Raw genomic sequence first — 17088 nt, 5'->3', positions numbered from 1 at the left:
TTATAAAAATTAGGGTTACACAGCTAGTTGGATGTTTTAACTTATACAATGTCTGTTCTTACATTATATGTTCTTAGGGCACTTCCCTTTATTGATGTTTTACTCAGACTGGCAGGGTAAGGTAAAGTCCAGGTTAACGTATAAATAGAGGAATTTGAGAACAGAATGAGTCAGGGAGATGACATCAAGATTGGGGACATACTGGCTACTCACTCAGGTGATATGTTGAAGTAAGCTGTTTAAAGGCATTATATGCAAATTGACTGTTAACAATTCACAGGGGTTGAGACAGCCCATCTTCAGGAAAATGTATAAGAACCAACTGTTAACGCTCCTCTGGGAGCCTTTTTCTCTGTAACCTCTTTAGGGGGTTGCACTGTGAAACGCTCCTCTTGTACAAGAACAATAAATTCAACTTAAACTTTGATGCCTTGAATCCGATCCTCCTTATTTAAGGGTTTTTCTTTAAAATTCCTGTAACACACTTCATAACTAAAAGTTATAGAAAAACAGAAAAAAGCAAAAAGAAAATGAAAAAAACTATATATATAAAGTAGTTCAAATTATCTCCACCTTGCTACAACTTCCTAACACCATGGCATACACTTAAGGTAAAATAAACTAAGATAAGATAGACTATGATGATCCCACAGCGGGGAAATTCACTTCACAGCCGTTTGTATACACAGAGTGGATAAGAAATAATTCAGAAATAGAGAATATACAGAAAAAAATCATGTTGAAGAAAGGAAAATAGACAAAAATAGGACAACTTAAGGTCAATGACAGAGACCATTCTCCCGCAAAACTAGGGACATTTTTGCAGAGACATAAACAAGAACACTAACATCGCTCTCTGCCAGCCGCTTAGTTTAGCTTAGCACAAATGCTCAAAACAGGGACACAGCTGGCTATGTGCAAAGATAACAAAATCTGCCTACCAGCTTTGTTTTGTTTTTCATACAAAACATGTTAATTAGTGTTTTTTTTTTACAGCTCTCAGTAAGCAGATTTCAGGTTAGCTGTTTCTCACCTTTTCCCACTCTCATCTAAGATAAGACAAGCTGAAGTAACTACAGGCTGCAGCTTCATATAGTGATTATTGGTCTTCTTATCTACAGTAACTCTTGGCAAGTAAACAAATAAGCACATTTCCATAAAAATCAAGAATGCCATCTTCACTGCGGCGAGGAAAAAAAAAGGACCATGTAGATGTTAGCAATCATAAAAGTTAAATCTTTAATCTTCAAAAGCTATTCAAATTTGGTCTGCAAGTCTCAGCTAAATCTGTTCATATTTTATTTTTTTTAAAAACAGCCTAATCTCTCCACAATAAATGAAAAACAAATGTTTTGTTAAACATTTTCTTCCTCATGCTTGTTCAGTATCTTCTGCCCGGCTCTCCACAGCACACTCACCTGTCCAGAGTGCTCCAGGAGGGGTTCAAGGTCTGGGTCATACCTGAAGGGGGCCGGGACTGTGGAGCTTTACAGCCTCCATCACTAGCATCATTGTCCCCGCTTACCCCCTGACTAGTACTAAGCCCTGATCTGCAAACTGATCCTCAGCAGATCACACATACAGAGTTCCATAAGGGGATTTCCTGATATCCAGGCCAGCGGTGCCTTGTAACCCTTGCTGTTATGCAAAGGGAGGATGATCACCACATGTCCAGACTCTGTGTAACATCCCTGAGCTCTCGGTTAATCAAAGGTTAGAGGAAAAAAAGCTGGCGTTGATGTCCTCAGTGTGCCGGGAATCTGATCCCCACAAGATGTAAAAAGATCCACGGAGGACTTCCAGTCTTCTTCCAGCTGGACTCGGTCATTTGGCACACTGATGAGCGGGAGGCTCTTAAATTTTCTGACCCTGTGTCCCCAGCACACAACAACACAAGTTTCCATATGACTGTGTATGTGTGAGAGGATTTTGTGAATGTGTCAGGAACTCACAGGCCTTCCAGTGTCCCTTTACGAGATTTCGCGTAAAGGGATGTGACCTACTGGGCAAAGAAGACGGCAGCTCTGGTCCTTGTCAAACTGAACACCCCAATCCAGATCCCCAACGATCTCTCTCTCTCTCTCTCTCTCTCTCTCTCTCTCTCTCTCTCTCACACACTCTGCCTGGTTTCGTAGGAGTGTGTGTAAACACCAGTTCTCCCTCTAACACAACCAGCTTCACAGGAAATGGGAGATTAAAAGGAGGGAGAGAGAGATGGGACATCATGCACATTAGGAGGGAGGAGAGACCGAGGGAAGGCACTGGGACATGCCTGGACACGAGACACACACACACACACACACACACACACACACACACACACACACACACACACCACAAAGGTTTAGCTTGAACCCCACCTTTGCTTTGCAACTATGAATTCCAGTCAACAGATAAAAGAAGTCCAATTGAGCATGTGAAGTTCAGGTTCACACAGCTATCATTCCAAACATTGGTGTGATTGAGGTAAATCATTATCTGTGTAAATCTGTGGTCTGAACAAAAATGACTCATGAATAGCTGTTTTTTTCCCCACAGATCAACAAACAACAGCGTGTCCTCTCGGTTACCTTACAAGTTTACAGCAAACACACACACACACTTTATTTGAAGGCTGAAGATTGATCCTGTTTCCAGGAGGCACCTCAGCTAACCTCTAACGAGTCATGGACATACACACAAATTCCCTTGGAATCCCATTAATTCTCTCATAAACATCAAACGCATTAATTCTGTTTCGCCCTCACATACATGTACAAGACTAATAAACCTTAAAGTTAAGACGCTCCTTTGAAGACTGTGTCTCCAGGTTTTACTTTTGGCTCCATGTTCAAACATTTACATTCAATTTAGTGCTGTAGGCTGGGTCGCTTTGATGTGGCCCACATGCTGCGTGAGGCACATAGATAGTCTGTATGAGTAATTGTATTATTTTGTCTGCCTCAAACCATGAGGTCCTCTGTGCCACCTGGACTGATACTGATACACCATGTGTGTATGTGTGTGTGTGTGAGAGAGAGTTTATGTGCAGCCTTCATGTGTCATAGACATTGTTCCAAGTGTCACACCTGTGGCATAAGGAGATTAAGGAGGGCTGAAAGGACTTTTGTGTGAGACATCAAGGGGAAAACGTGAAAAGGTTTTTTACATATTTCACTTTTCAACCTGCATTTTGTATCTATGCTTTGTTGCTTATAAAGAAATGAGTCTCATTCGTTTTAAATAAACCCTTACTCCTACACCCAAAGTTTTTTTTGGCCTTTATGCCTTCAATGATAGGACAGCTGAAAATAGACAGGAAGCAGGGGCAGAGAGAGGGGGAACGACACACAGTAAAGGGCCGTCCGATGCGGGATTTGAACCAGGGCCAGCTGCAGAGAGGACTGTAGCCTCTACACATGGGGCGGCCGCTTAACCCACTACACTACCGACCCCCCCTGCAAGGAATTTTCTTGCTTTAAACCTCCATTTTTGTCCACTTGGGCAGCAAAAACAAGCTGTTAATACTGTATTGACATGTAACCATCTAAGATATTGAGGCAGACTTGTTAGGAAACAGCATCATCAACATCAAGCAAGTGAGGAGCACATTTTGCATTCAAGTCCAATATTCACACTCCTTTTAGCTTTGTTTTCCCACTAACTACTGAGGGAAGTAAGACTCTACAGCTGCTAAATGCTCAATTATGTCCATTAGCTTAAGCTCAATTGTTTGTCTGCTGTGTTGAACAGGTAAAATACACTAAAAAACAGTTGCTTGCTGCCTGAAACTACACTACAACACCAGGGAGAATGAATTAAAACAATAAAGTTGTTTGTAAGCCACAAGCTGTGAAATAAATAGAAGTAGAAGTGTCTAAAACTGCAGTCCCTAGAACGACGACTTGAGACTGGCAACCGAACGAGTCAGTCTCCGTAAGCCCCCCCGTAAATGTCCAACTTCACAGTCCATTCTTTATACTGTCTATGATTGCGGGCAGTGAAACCAAAACAAAGAGCTGAATGACACTAAAATGCTCCTTAGAGCTGAGAGTACCTGCAGAGTCGGGTTTTCATTTTCTGTGGATTTATTTATTCAAATATTTTTTCACAGCTGCTCTGAGTTGGACCAGCTTTTGTTACCATTGTTAACAGTTTAAAAAATGCTTATGTGACACTGCATTACCCTTTACTACCTATGTGGGAGCTAACTGCTTTCCCAACATATTGTTGCATCTTAGGGCTGGACTATATTCACTGTAATACAGTTAGCCTCCAGTTTTCTTAGCATCTTAGTCCACACACTGATAATATTATGTACTGCATATTACTTGTTTGACTTTCTCATGATGCCATCACTGAAATATCCAAAAGAAGACTCGTGCACCATTCCTTCCATCCACTTTCCTCCAAAATAAACCTCAAATATTTGAGATATTTGAAAACTTTTGGCTCGTCACTGGAACTGTGCTGTCAGTTCGAAATGCCATCCTTAAAAGTGCTGTTATCACTTCCCTTCCTCCTTCCATCCTTCCCACCCTCCTCCTCCACCTCGCATGTACCTGATGATCTGTTTGGGTATAGATGAACGCCGTCGGGTCAATATTTTGGGGATGCAGGACCGCCTTCGGACGGTTGACACCCTCCTGGGGCCCCTCTGGCCCTTTGGGGGAACTGTGTTGACCCGCTCAAAGCGCACCTTTTTCCCACTTATCACACATTGCAGCATGTAGAGAAGAGGACAGGGAGGATGCAGATGGTAAATAAGGCAAAGTTAAAGAAAAGGGAGGACAGTGGGGGAGAAGAAAAGAGAGCAAGATTAATTTGTGCGAAATCAGAAAGGAGGCTGCAGCTTAAATTAGTTTTGTTAAAGATTTATTAGCGGAGAAGAATTATTAGAATTAGAAAGCCGCAGCATGCTGAAGGAAATTAGCAGCTGGAAAAAATCAGCAGAGGGGAAAGAAAGACGAACCTCTTAAGAATGTGTCTGCTTGTGTGTGTGTCTTACCTCTTGATGGACTGTGTGAAGGAGGGCAATCTCTCCAGAGGAGGTCTGAGGTAGTTGTTGGAAGTTTCCAAGGCAGCGATGCAAGCCTGTGGGTTTTCCCCTGGCATGCTGACGCTGCGCAGGCGCTTTACCGGCTGCAACGCACACACAAACACACACATCAACACATGACGCACTCTGTGGTTTAGCATGCGAATGTGAAAATACAAGCAAAAGTATCCGCCTGAGCACTTAGAAAATACTCAGAAAAGGTGATCAAAAAAGGTCTCATGAATCAATTCTAGTTGTTCCTCTACTCATCTAAGCTACTATCCTAAATATAGTACCACTGTTCTGACTTGTATTCTTACCTGGGTGAGTGTGGATGCATCATCCAGCGTCAGCTGAATAGTTGGGATGTCCAGTTTGAGCCATGGTGGCTTTTTCCTCTGCAGGCTGCTGCTCCTGCTGCCCGGCTCATCCATGCTCGCTACCTCCTCCTAAACCTGCCAGCTGGACGACACAACCAAAGGAAATGGGTTTATAGGACAGACACACACACACACATACACAGTGTCAAAATAAGTTCACAAACACATGCCAGCTTTGTCGAGTAATTAAGAGACCCTGGACAGAAGGTAATCCGCATCTGTACATGCTGATGTGGGCTCAGACAGATACAGCATGGATGCAAACGCCTGGAACTTTTTAATCCAAATGTGCAAAGCCGCGAGTCTGCCAGCCACCTCGGAATCTACCAAATAACCTGCATCAGGCAGAGAGACACTATCAACACTCAACTTTTCTAATTTAACTCAGTGGACCAGCTGATTTGTGCCAATTGATCCTCCAGTCCCTTTGTCAATGCACCATGCACTTAGGAGCTACATTGCAGTTTTTTGTAAACCCCTTTTCTCTCATTGGTTTCATCATTCATGTGTTAACAAAGCCTGTGTGGTTCTCTAGGTAGTTCTAACTCCAATTTTAGCATTTTCATCGCTTGCTGCAGTCGTGTACTGTTTGTTTTTAATGTTTAATGTAACATTTGTCGTAGTTTATTGTGTGCAATATCCTCAATGATACGGCTGCAACACCATTTTTTGGGCGGCAGTAGTCACCTCCTCGTCACTGCAGTGGTGCCCTTGAGCAAGGCACCGAACCTCTAACTGCTCCCAGAGCTCCACTACACGATTGCCCATCTCTCCACAGCTGCATGTCTATAAGCCCCCTTCTGGTTGTGTTTCAGGCCTATATGTAAAAGAAGAGTATCCCCATTGAATTAAAGTTAATCTTCTTCTTGAAAACACTTTTCATTCCCATATGTACCTGTCTGGCAGGTGGCCATTAGATGATATGAAACATATATATTTTATATACAACTGGTATGACAACAGAAATTAAGCAGTAGTGTCAAATCAGCCTGGGCAGCTATACATCCACAGCTAGAAAAAAGTGATTGCTAATAAATCTGCATACCACGTGTGTATACATCGTGTCTTAAATTAGATGTGGGCTTTAACTCATAAAAAAAATCATATAGAATATTAACAATAATATTTTGAACACCTTATTTGGCACAAAGATGCTTTTCCATCCACCCATGCATTTTCCATAACCACTGGGGTCGTGGGAGGTTGGGGCCTATTCCAGCGAGCATTGGGTGAGAGGTAGTGTACACCTTGGACCAGCAACCACTCATGCTCACATTCACACATAGAGACAATTTAGAGTCACCAATTAACTTATTAGTTAGTGTTTGGTCTGTGAGAGAGAGAACATCAATCTGTATGACATTTGAACCGGGAACCCTCTTGCTGTGAGGTATATATCATTCATATAGAGTATATATTAATTTAATATAAACTGACCTAAACTATTGTGTGTAATGAGCAACAGAAGTGCTGCTGCTTGCTGTCAACATGTCAGAGTTTCTCCTGTGACAGGACAGGTTAAAACTTGGCTGCTCCAGGTGAGGCTCGAACTCACAACCTCGGCATCGCTCTGCTGGCTACTGTCTTATAAGTACCGCGCGCTGACCGATTGCGCCACTGGAGCTTCTATGGAGCTGATGATTCACTGGTGTAGTAGCAGGGCAGTAGTGTAGCTACGCTCCATCACCACTAGATGGTGCTAGGCTTTCTCATAGATGTGGCTCTCTTCACAGATATGCCCTCAACAGACACAGACACAAGAGAAAAGATAAGTGGACTGAGTGTAGCAGCCCACCTACCAGCAGACAGAGAGAGCCTGATAGATTGAACAACAATTGAGCTACACAAACAGGGGGAAAGCCACAGAATAGTAAGCCAAAGCCTCCACTTATCCTGTTGTTGCTGCATAATGGGTTTATGGGTGAAGGAAGGCATTTGGAGAGTGGAAGGGGTTTTCCTGCTTAACTATTTCACTGGAAGATGTATGGGAATAAACAAGTTTCTCCATCTCTGTGAAAGCCAGTGAGCCAATGAGGCTTTTTTTTTAGACTAGTACCTTGTAATATGCCAACACAAACACTGATGATCTCTTTTCCCGTCGACTCACACATTTTAAAGCTGCTGAGCTTGTCAGGTGAAGCACAAACTCAGCACCCTTCTGCTGCTTACTGTGTCACCGGTACCACATAGTCATTTTATCATAACTGAATAGCTCCACACATAATTGTGTAAAATGCTGAAGCTTTCACAAATTCACAGAAAAAAACATGAGTTGACCAACACAAAGTCCAACTGACTGTCCTCACATGGCACATAATGCAGCTTACAGCGATAATGGTGTCACATTTACCATTTGAAATTCATGGCATTTTTTTTTTTTTTTAAACAATGGGTCATTGATTTTAGACAGATTCTAGCCACAAAAGCAGACTGTAGCTGGCAGATTTTATCAGCTGTGGGTCGCTAGCTTGATGATTTCATTGGAAATCCTGGCTGTTTCCAGCAGATTTTTGTTTCCAGATTACGAGAACGCAGTAAAAGAGTTTTAAACATGCATATGTGCACGCAGAAGGCATATAATAATAAAGTTAAGTAAACAAATAAAGTTCTTGTATTGCAGTGTAGACAAAGTTAGTCCTATTCTATGTGGACTTCCTTCATTTTAACATAATGCTTAGCTTACTTATCTTTGTTCATACTTTCGAGCACCACTTTTAACCTTACAAGACAAAGAGCTTTTAGGGCAAACCGACATGTTTTAAATCAAATAAAGACGGAGCACAGAGCAGCTAACGTAACCCTGAACTCTTGATAGTATAGGACAAGATTTAACATGGGGAAGATGCTGCACATTGGCCTTTTTTAAGCATATTTTGTAACCCCACAAAATAAAAGAGCTAATGAAAGGGTCATGTAGGCTAGGTAGCACATTTGCAGCCTACATTAGGCTTTTTTACACATTTGCTCTAGAAAGTTCAAGCATCACCTTTACTAAATTAGACTTGTAGAGAAGTCCAAAACTTAAACAAACCTACACTAAACTTGTACGACTGTTGTTTAAAGGTGTGTTTTAGAGTCAATAGACTGCATCTAGATCTATCCATTCATTTTCCATAACTGCTGGATCCAGTATAAGCTGCCATTGGGCAAGACGCAGGGTACACTGTGGACAAGTTAGCAGTTCATCACAGGGCTGACACAGAGACAAACAAGTATTCATGCTGAATTTATCACCAATCACCAATTATAACATGATACGTGTGTAGAAATAAACACCAGTCCACCTCAAACAGCATATGAAGAACATGGTACTTTCTATGGATACGACTACTAGTATGAAGGTTCTGAAGTTAATTTACAGTGGTAGACATACAAGAAGTTACACCATAGAGTCTAATACATACACTGAATCATCCCTACAGGTTCATAAATGAACTCAGCACAGTCTCAGTACATACTCCATTGCACTGGATTACATCAGGCTAGAAGGTGTGTTAGCTGAAACTTTATGACCTGACCAAATACTGAATTTCTGAGTCAGCCTACAACAATACAGGATCAATACTTCTGACAATAATATATACAATTTTTATGCAAACGCATATCATAAAGAAACATTTAGTTGGTGGCAGACGTGTACGGAGCCACATTTGATGGGTATGGAGAAAGAGTTTCTAAATTTCCTCAGATATATCTTGTACCTGCTATCATATTTCTGTAATACTGTTTTCTGTAATAATCAGCAGAGCACACTGATGCCAACATATCTGCAATAAGCTATTAGTGGCTGATATATCGGCTCAGTCAACCGAGGCTACAGGACAATGAGCAATGAATAATGAACACAGTAAATTCAATAGATTCTGTCTCTTAAAGGATTATTAGGTGTCATGGATCAGGCAAAAGGAATAATGATCTGTTGTTGAGGTGAATAGGAGCCTTGATTGGTAGTTTTATAGCTATGTTGGCCACTTTCACTTTATACTAAAATGTCATTTAATCTGAAAAAATATCGCTCGGGCCAAGGGGAAGTCATTGAGCAGGAGTGGAATGACTGAATAATAGGACATCTGCATTGGGCTAGACATAATGATCGGCCACCAATGAGGAGCTCCTGTAGATCTCAGCTGTAGATCATTCTGTGATTCATTGCTTTGAGTGAAATTACAGTCTGTCCTCTCATGCCATAAAGCCATTAGCCGAACAACAATCTCCTTCATCACACAAGGTGCTGGAGACGATATTCAAACTTCTGTCCAAAGCCGAGTCTGACAAGCTGAAAGACATTCAACACCGGCAGCTGGGGATTTCTTGAATCCAAACATCAGCACTCACAGAGGCGGTTGCAATAAATCCTTAAGGGAAAAATCCCTCTTTGGACACTCTTACTTGTCAAATACAATCACTTTGGGTGCCTTTTCCACAGTAATGGTATCACTCTTCTTTTCTGGTGGATCCGCTCTCACGCAAACTGTCTTTCCTATTTAGATAATGATCTCCTACATTTCCCAGGTGGCTGTGCAGAAATGCCTACATGTGTGAACTCGTGGTCCTCAGGAAGAGGTGGGTGTTTAGGCAAATAAAACGTGTGATTACTCAGCTATAGATGGGAGTAGTAGCACAACCAAAGCATGTGTTCCCATGCAGTCCAACAAGGCTGTCAAACACATCACAGCTTGTTCTATCACATACTGATCTCCTGAGGTTAGTGGAGGTGTGGATGTTTTAATTCCTCTTATCGACAATGGATTTGACAACATATTATTCGTTAATATCAGGGCTAAATTGTAGAGTTGTATGATGTATTTCCCACAATTGGTTTGACAGGTTTTTCAGTTTTCAATCGATCAATTAAACCAATTGGTCGAACAACCAACACCACTCACCATCTCAACAATTATTGACATGAAACAACTTGAAACTCACTGATTTGCCACCATGTGGGCAACATTTTTTTGTTTTTGTCCAGAAATGTCGCAATAAACTTTCCATGAAATTTGGTACAGACATTCATGGTACCCAGAAGATAAGTCCTAATGACTTTGACGATATCTTGACTTTTCCTCTAGCACCCCCATGAGGTTTTGTTTGAAATGTCCAGACAACTAGTTGATGGATTGTCATTAAATTCAGTGCAGAACAAAACTTTCCTTCTAGTGCCACGTCTAGTTTAACATTTTACTTCTTTTCCTGGTATGTCTCGCCAACTCTCGGGTGGATTGGTAAGAAATACAGATATCTGTGTTGCCCAGTGGATGAATCGTACTTTGGGACAGATAACTCCTAACCGTTTTTATCTAAACCTGACCCTTAATTTTTCCTCTTGCTTCATCATGAGGTCCAATTTTTTGTTTTGTCCGATGCAATAGTTTGGTTTATGACCAAACAAGCTGGAAAACATTCCCATTAGCCTCAGACATGCTAAATTGAGATGGTGAACATGGTAAACATTAAACCTGCCTAACATCAGCTTGTTGCATAGCATTTTGCTCATTGAGCTTCAGAGTACAACCTCAGAGAGACGCTAACATGACTAGACTAAGACTCAGTCTTGGTCTTAGAAAGAAAACTGCCTCCAGTTTAATTTAAAAGATGCGACAGTGACAAAAAAAATACACAGAGGCTTTAACCTCTGAGCCCTGACGAGACTTTTGATTACCTCGTCAGTCATTTTCAGGATACATAAGTTGAAGCACTGTCGAATGTTTAAACATACACACATGTATGCAGGTTACACAGAGTTGATTCCTCCTTATTGCCTTTGACTCTCAGCTGCCCGTGTCAGTGTTTCGGTCTGTCTGTGGTTACTTGTGGAAGCCTGTGCGTTCTCTTACGGTCAGAGAGGATAAACACACCCCTGCAAATAGAAACCTCCACCAGAACAATCCACGACCACATCCTTTGCTTATCCTGCGGTGGCGATACTCAGCGAGTGTTTGTGTGGACGCTGACGCGCTCACATGCATACCCTATAGAAACACTCACTTGACAGCTTTTGCTTCAGTCACACACGTCAGGGTTTGCAGTTGTCCATTCAGCTAAAAGATGCCGTGTGGTCCAAAATCAATCTCCTCTTTCTTTCATCTCGTTTCCATCATCTGCCGTTCGTTACTCCATGAGCATGATCTCTCTACTTTTTTCTTTTTTTTTTGTAGTTGGGTTTTCATGACAGGCAGATTAAGGGGATGTAATCCCTGTGCTGTACAACACATGACATCGCCCTGCTGTCAGGCCACAAAGGCCCTGATTGGATGGTGATATTGCGATGGTGTCATCAGTACTCAGCAGAAAAGGCGTCTCAGATTCAAAGTGAAAAAATTGAAAGTAAGCCAGTCAACTACTGGACTGGACAACTAATTATCAGCCAAGTGTTAGAGAATTGTCATGCAGATGTTTAAAGCTCTCAGTCTGAGTACCTCCTCGCCGTTCCTCTCTATATTATATCAGAAGAGAGAGATATACATGAAAGATTCACTCAGTCCAAAGGTGTTTCATTAAATCAAAAGAATCTCCCACTTTGATGTGAATTTCTCGACTCTCAGAGCTAACAATAAAGCACTTTGTTATAACTGTCTCATTCACCACACCTATAATGTCAAAGCGGTAGCTGTTACCTTTGGAAAAGTATCACAGGAAATGTGCACCGCCCGTGCTGCAGCGCTGCAGCCTGATGTGCCTATAGGCGACTGCAGCAGAACAGCTGCGTAACTGGATCCTTTTTACATAGAGTGACATTTCCTGACATGCCCGAGACTGAATCAAACAAGGGCATCCCTGCAGCACCCGAGCAAGACTTGTCCTGACACTGCTCCCTGATTCTGGTCTTGGAGGCAGAGGCATGGAAACTCACTGTGACTGCATGTCAATAAGCTTTAATATTCAGCGGATCTTTATGTTAAGCAGTCCAAAAACCTTCTCGACGCCTCACTTTCTGTTTCATTCTTCTTTCTCGTTTAAGCACTTACACTTCCTGCTGCTTAACATTTAATATCTTAATAGCCTCGCTGCAGGGTTTCACAACTTGAAATTTCACAACAGTCAGTTAAAGGCACACCAGAAAGTGGTGCAGTGACATGAATCAGCGTGTCTTTAATCTAGAGATTTGGTAATTTAGAACTAGTTAGTGAACTACTGTAGCTGTGTGTGTTCCAACTCCTTGGTAAGGAAAATAAATCCTAAAAGTCGCTAAATGTCACCATAATCTAATTTGCATAACTGGCCATGTGCATGTCATTGTAATGGACGCTATAGGAGAGAGAAATAAAGTGAGTAAAAAACACACTTAATATGTTTAGTAAAGTTTCCTTATGGTCGGTTAGAAACTCATCTGCTGCAACACCGATAAAAAGCTTCAACAGCTTTCTCCACGTTGGACTCTCAAAGATCAGCCCTGTCAAGAAGAAGATTTGCTTTAATAATCCCCAATGGGGAAAATCTCAAACACACAAAGGGTTTATACCTGCAAATGTGGAGAGATGGTGGAGTGATGGGCTGCCATGTATCTAAGGAGCAGTTAAGGATTCAGAGCAAGGGCTCAAGGGCGCCTCTGCAGTGCCCAGGAGGTAAACTGGCACCTCTCCAACTATCAGTTCACGCTCCATACTGTGGCCTGTGCTGGACTTGAACTGATCACCCTCATGTTCCCCAAGCCAAGTTCCTATAGACAGAAGTCCTGCTGTCCAAGATGTCTTGCATCTGGTCTACGGTGAAGACCTGAACCCAAGTTGAACTCGACGTGGAAAACTGCGTGTGCATTTACTTTTATTGTCTCTGCGTCATTGCAAATCTATTTGCTGAGATTTCACCATTGTAAATGCTGCTGTCACCAGGCCTCAATACAACAATGACATACTTTGTATGGTGCAAAAGCCTGACAAAACAACACTCTGATGAAAACCAGCAGAATTTTCCAGCTTTCAAAAGCTCTAAATCTATTTAATCAAACCTGCATAATATTGGAGTCGAGCAGCAACAGCTACCAGAATCTATTCATTATTTAAGAGCCTATCTTTGCCTTTTATGAGCCAGAACAAGTCAGAGTAACCTTGGTTGCTTTTGGCTGCATTTGGCAGGCTCGGTGCAAGCAAGATACCTGCTGAGTTTCAGCTTTAGTATTTATTTATTCCCCAGGTAAATCATATTTTGGGAGAAGAGTTGTGCCATTTTCTTTTGTCTCCAAGAGCACGATGCTGTAAAACTGACAATTACCACTGTAGTTCCAAGTTAATTGGTTGGGGACTGAGCTGCAGATAAACGCTCAGGGAGTCCAGGTAGGTTTGAACTTTATTACGCTGGCATTATTCCGCTCTAATAGGTACTACAACCTGCACAACAGCACCACTGGGTCCATTTTAACTTTCGTGGTTAATACAGTTTTTTTTTTTTTCAGTTTGGTGCTCTCAGAAGTTCACTGTGGCCTCAAAAAAATTCCCTGCCTTGGTCTTTATGGCTGAGCCGAGCCTCGTTTAAATGTCCAGTATTCAGAAATCCTGCACTGTGATGTCAATAAACTCATGTTATCTGTGATGGTTTGTACAAAAAGATATCAGTGGAAAAAGATGTAGCCTAATATTGGTGAGGCGAAATTTCACACATGTAGCCTCCTCACTGCGACAATTTGAGAAAAAATGAATTTCAAATTCTTTACTTCCTTTGGGCAGAAAGGTAACCACACTTTTACATCAGAAATTTACTTGGGCTTAAAAAAATAAATCTTAATCTTCTGATCTGGAGGAGATCATGCGTTCATCTGTTGTACAGATCTTTTCCCACATTAAAATACATCTCCTTGTTTCTATATTTCCTCCATCATCCAGTTCTAATGTAACAAACACTGAGTAGGTCACATAGATTAACAGTGAGTTATGCTGTGCACTTTCACCCTCCACCCTCCAAACCCCGCACACCAATCACCACCACCACTAGCACCACAGGACCATGTATGTTCTGGGCTCTCATCTGTGCCAGATGTTACAGTCATAACACAGTGGGTCATTTCCTTTCTGTTTGCAGAGTCCTGCTGTAGTATGAATGTGCGTGTGTGTAATCCGCTGCTACCTACGCAAACAAACTCTAATAAATGATTTAACATCTGCCACGACGGCAGCAGCATGTCACTTATCTCAGAGAGTTAAACAATAAATGATAGATGGCATCCGCAGAGAAAACATTAGAGTGCTTATCTCTTAACTTTTGACTTCCTGACTTGAAGGTTTCATGACTCAATATTAGCATCCTTTTTAATAATATCAATAAGAGTTTTTCTGCGCTCATTCAAACAGAGAAAACTCACTAATCTTTTAATGGCTTCATCTGCAGATGAATTCAATCAGACATCTAATCTTTTATTATGTTTACTTGGATCCACACCAAGAAAAGGGAGGATAGCATTTGGGAATGCCACGATTGAAACTTATCTCAACAGAAAACAAACAGATTTATCTCATGGGTTATACTCTGGTGTTAGAGGGGATTCTTTGAAATGAGAAGTGGAAATATTGCGGCCTGCAGAAGACAGTGTGTTCCAGAATTTAAGACTATTATATGACTGTGTGTGCGCCACCCAGAAAGCAAAGTTTGTGGTTTTTTAAATGACACAGGCACCAAACAGTCGGCCAAATTCCTTCATAAAACATAACAGCGACTGACTGGACAGGATATGACACAAATTCGAAATGCTAACACCAATCTGGAATTTAAACAGGTTTGGTTATTCTCCAACAACCCACTGACAGACTCACAGTGGAAGTCTTAATGAGCTGAAGCCATCTGTCTAAACGCCGCTTCCCTTGTCTTGTGGCGTCTGTCTTTCATCTCGTTACCGCAGATTGCGCAAGAGTGAGCAATTCATTACTCGACGAGCCACTGTGCTGATATATCCCTCGACTCACATCATCGCCGACATGCATCCCTAGCCACCTGCAAACACACACAAAAACCACGCACACAGGAAGCAGCTACTTAAAGCTACCGTGTAGCATTTTTATACATGCACATATGTCACTGTCACACTGTAGTCCAGCTGATTTACAGCTTTGTGCGAGCCGTTATCTCTATCGCTGCTTGTGTTGCTTAAAATTGAGACCATATTTCCTCAAACCTGTCACTTAAAGGCCTTTGAAGCCTTCCTGGTGATGCTTTTCTCATTCACTCTCAGTCTTTTCCCCCCCCCCTCTCTGTCCTTTAATCTATAAAGCAGCTCAGTAAATTCAAATTCAACCTGCTCTTTTTATTGTTCACCATAAATGTGAATGTAATGGTTTATTGACTTTGAATGCTACATCTAAGCTGCAAGTTAATGGGAATAAAATGCAGCCTGCTGTTAGGTGCTGCTGGGCCACAATTGATCCGTGTGTGGTGCTCAGATTGAGTTCAAATCTCACCTTAACTTGTGCAAGCATCAATTACCCTCAATATGCAATTATCAGTAATTGTGCAAGTTACTTAGAATTAAAATGAAATTAAGTCCGCTCTGCAGTCGATGACTGATTCCTCGTGTGATGCAACCTGTGTGGCTCCACTGTAGGTGGGAAATATCTCACATTCTTTTTCAAGACTACCTTGCACCCAGTTTCACCTCACTCAGTCTTGCCTGCTACAGCCTGATAGACATGAGAGTAATACACTACATTGTTATCCTCTCCCCTGCTCATGCACCTGTTCCAAACCTGCAATAGCCTCCAGAAATATACGTATCAAAAATACTTGTGCGCCAGCAATTTTTGCCATGTCAAGCGAATACATCTTGTGAACATGAGTTTGTTGTTTATGAAGCCATACAGTGGTCATGAATAATAAAAGATGTAAAGTAGATGAAATATTTACGCCATGAGCAGCAAGTCACACATTAAATATAAGTCAAGTGTACTGTGTGTGTGTGTATTAATATTCGGAAAATGCTGCCGAAGTACAGCGCATGCATAATTCAGTTCGCTAATCCGGTTCAAAACACAAACGCTTAAACATATTTCACAACAGTGAAATGTTAGGGTGGAAAGCTTGCCTAATGTAGAATTAGCCTCCACTGCCTCGACTAAGCCACAATCGAATGTTTTTGTACGTTGCAGTTGCATTTAACAAAATCAAGAAGTGGGTAGTGTTTGCAAAGAAAACAATGGCCTAGGTTAAGCCCCTATGGACGTTCTGTTTTAGAAAGTCGATGCACAAACTCAATTTTGAAAATGAGTGACAGCGCACTATGTGGAGTGAATGTATGTGCATGACTAAATACAAGTTGAAGTAAGAGACAGAATAAGCAGAGCTGCGGGAATCAGTCGATTCACTCATTAGTTCACTGACAGACAATTACTTGGCACTTGACACGTTTTCAAATAACATTTCAGGGTTCCAGCTCCTCAAATGTGAAATTGAGCCACTTCTCCTCATCTTAAATTACAATGAACTGAAGGTGTTTGAGTTTGGACTGTTAGTCGAACAATTACTGACACCCCCTAAGGCTATAGGAAAGTGTGATGGACATTTTTTTTCTAATAGAAAAAAATATGTTTTTAAAATTTGGCTGAATTGAAGCTTATTTGGGTAAGAAAGATGTTTTTTTCCTCGAATGTCCACTGGCCTTAATAAATAAGGGAACAGCATTAAAAGCTGCTTAGCTATACAGAGATAAACAGTAGTACAGACAATCAGAGCAGATCAGAGGTCAGCTACCTGCTTTGTTTGCCCCCAGGTGCA

General features: G+C 41.5%; 1 protein-coding gene and 1 non-coding gene across 6 annotated transcripts in view; both read right to left on the bottom strand.

Moving 5' to 3' along the window:
- The window catches only part of rhbdf1b (rhomboid 5 homolog 1b (Drosophila)), a 39960-nt gene that overhangs the window by 10648 nt on the left and 12224 nt on the right, over window positions 1–17088 (bottom strand). For 3 of the 5 annotated variants that reach the window (XM_019278605.2, XM_019278620.2, XM_027289167.1), the window contains exons 2-4: window positions 5338–5479; window positions 4988–5121; window positions 4542–4688 (exon numbers count right to left, since the gene is read on the bottom strand). In XM_019278605.2, the coding sequence (XP_019134150.1) occupies window positions 4542–4688; window positions 4988–5121; window positions 5338–5451 (395 nt within the window). In that variant the 5' untranslated portion in view covers window positions 5452–5479. Of the gene's footprint in view, window positions 1–1418; window positions 2100–4541; window positions 4689–4987; window positions 5122–5337; window positions 5480–17088 lie in introns of those variants that run through there. The other 2 variants (XM_019278615.2, XM_010730792.3) reach the window with 2 other exon arrangements.
- trnai-uau (transfer RNA isoleucine (anticodon UAU)) lies at window positions 6928–7021 on the bottom strand. Its single transcript has 2 exons — window positions 6984–7021; window positions 6928–6963 (listed from the first exon to the last, which is right to left on the bottom strand). It is a non-coding gene; the product is annotated as a tRNA-Ile (tRNA).

The sequence above is a fragment of the Larimichthys crocea genome, chromosome XVI (genome assembly GCF_000972845.2).
Source record: "Larimichthys crocea isolate SSNF chromosome XVI, L_crocea_2.0, whole genome shotgun sequence".
Taxonomy (NCBI): Eukaryota; Metazoa; Chordata; class Actinopteri; family Sciaenidae; genus Larimichthys; species Larimichthys crocea.
The sequence above is the reverse complement of the archived record's forward strand: the minus strand, read 5'-3'. Positions and strand labels throughout refer to the sequence as shown.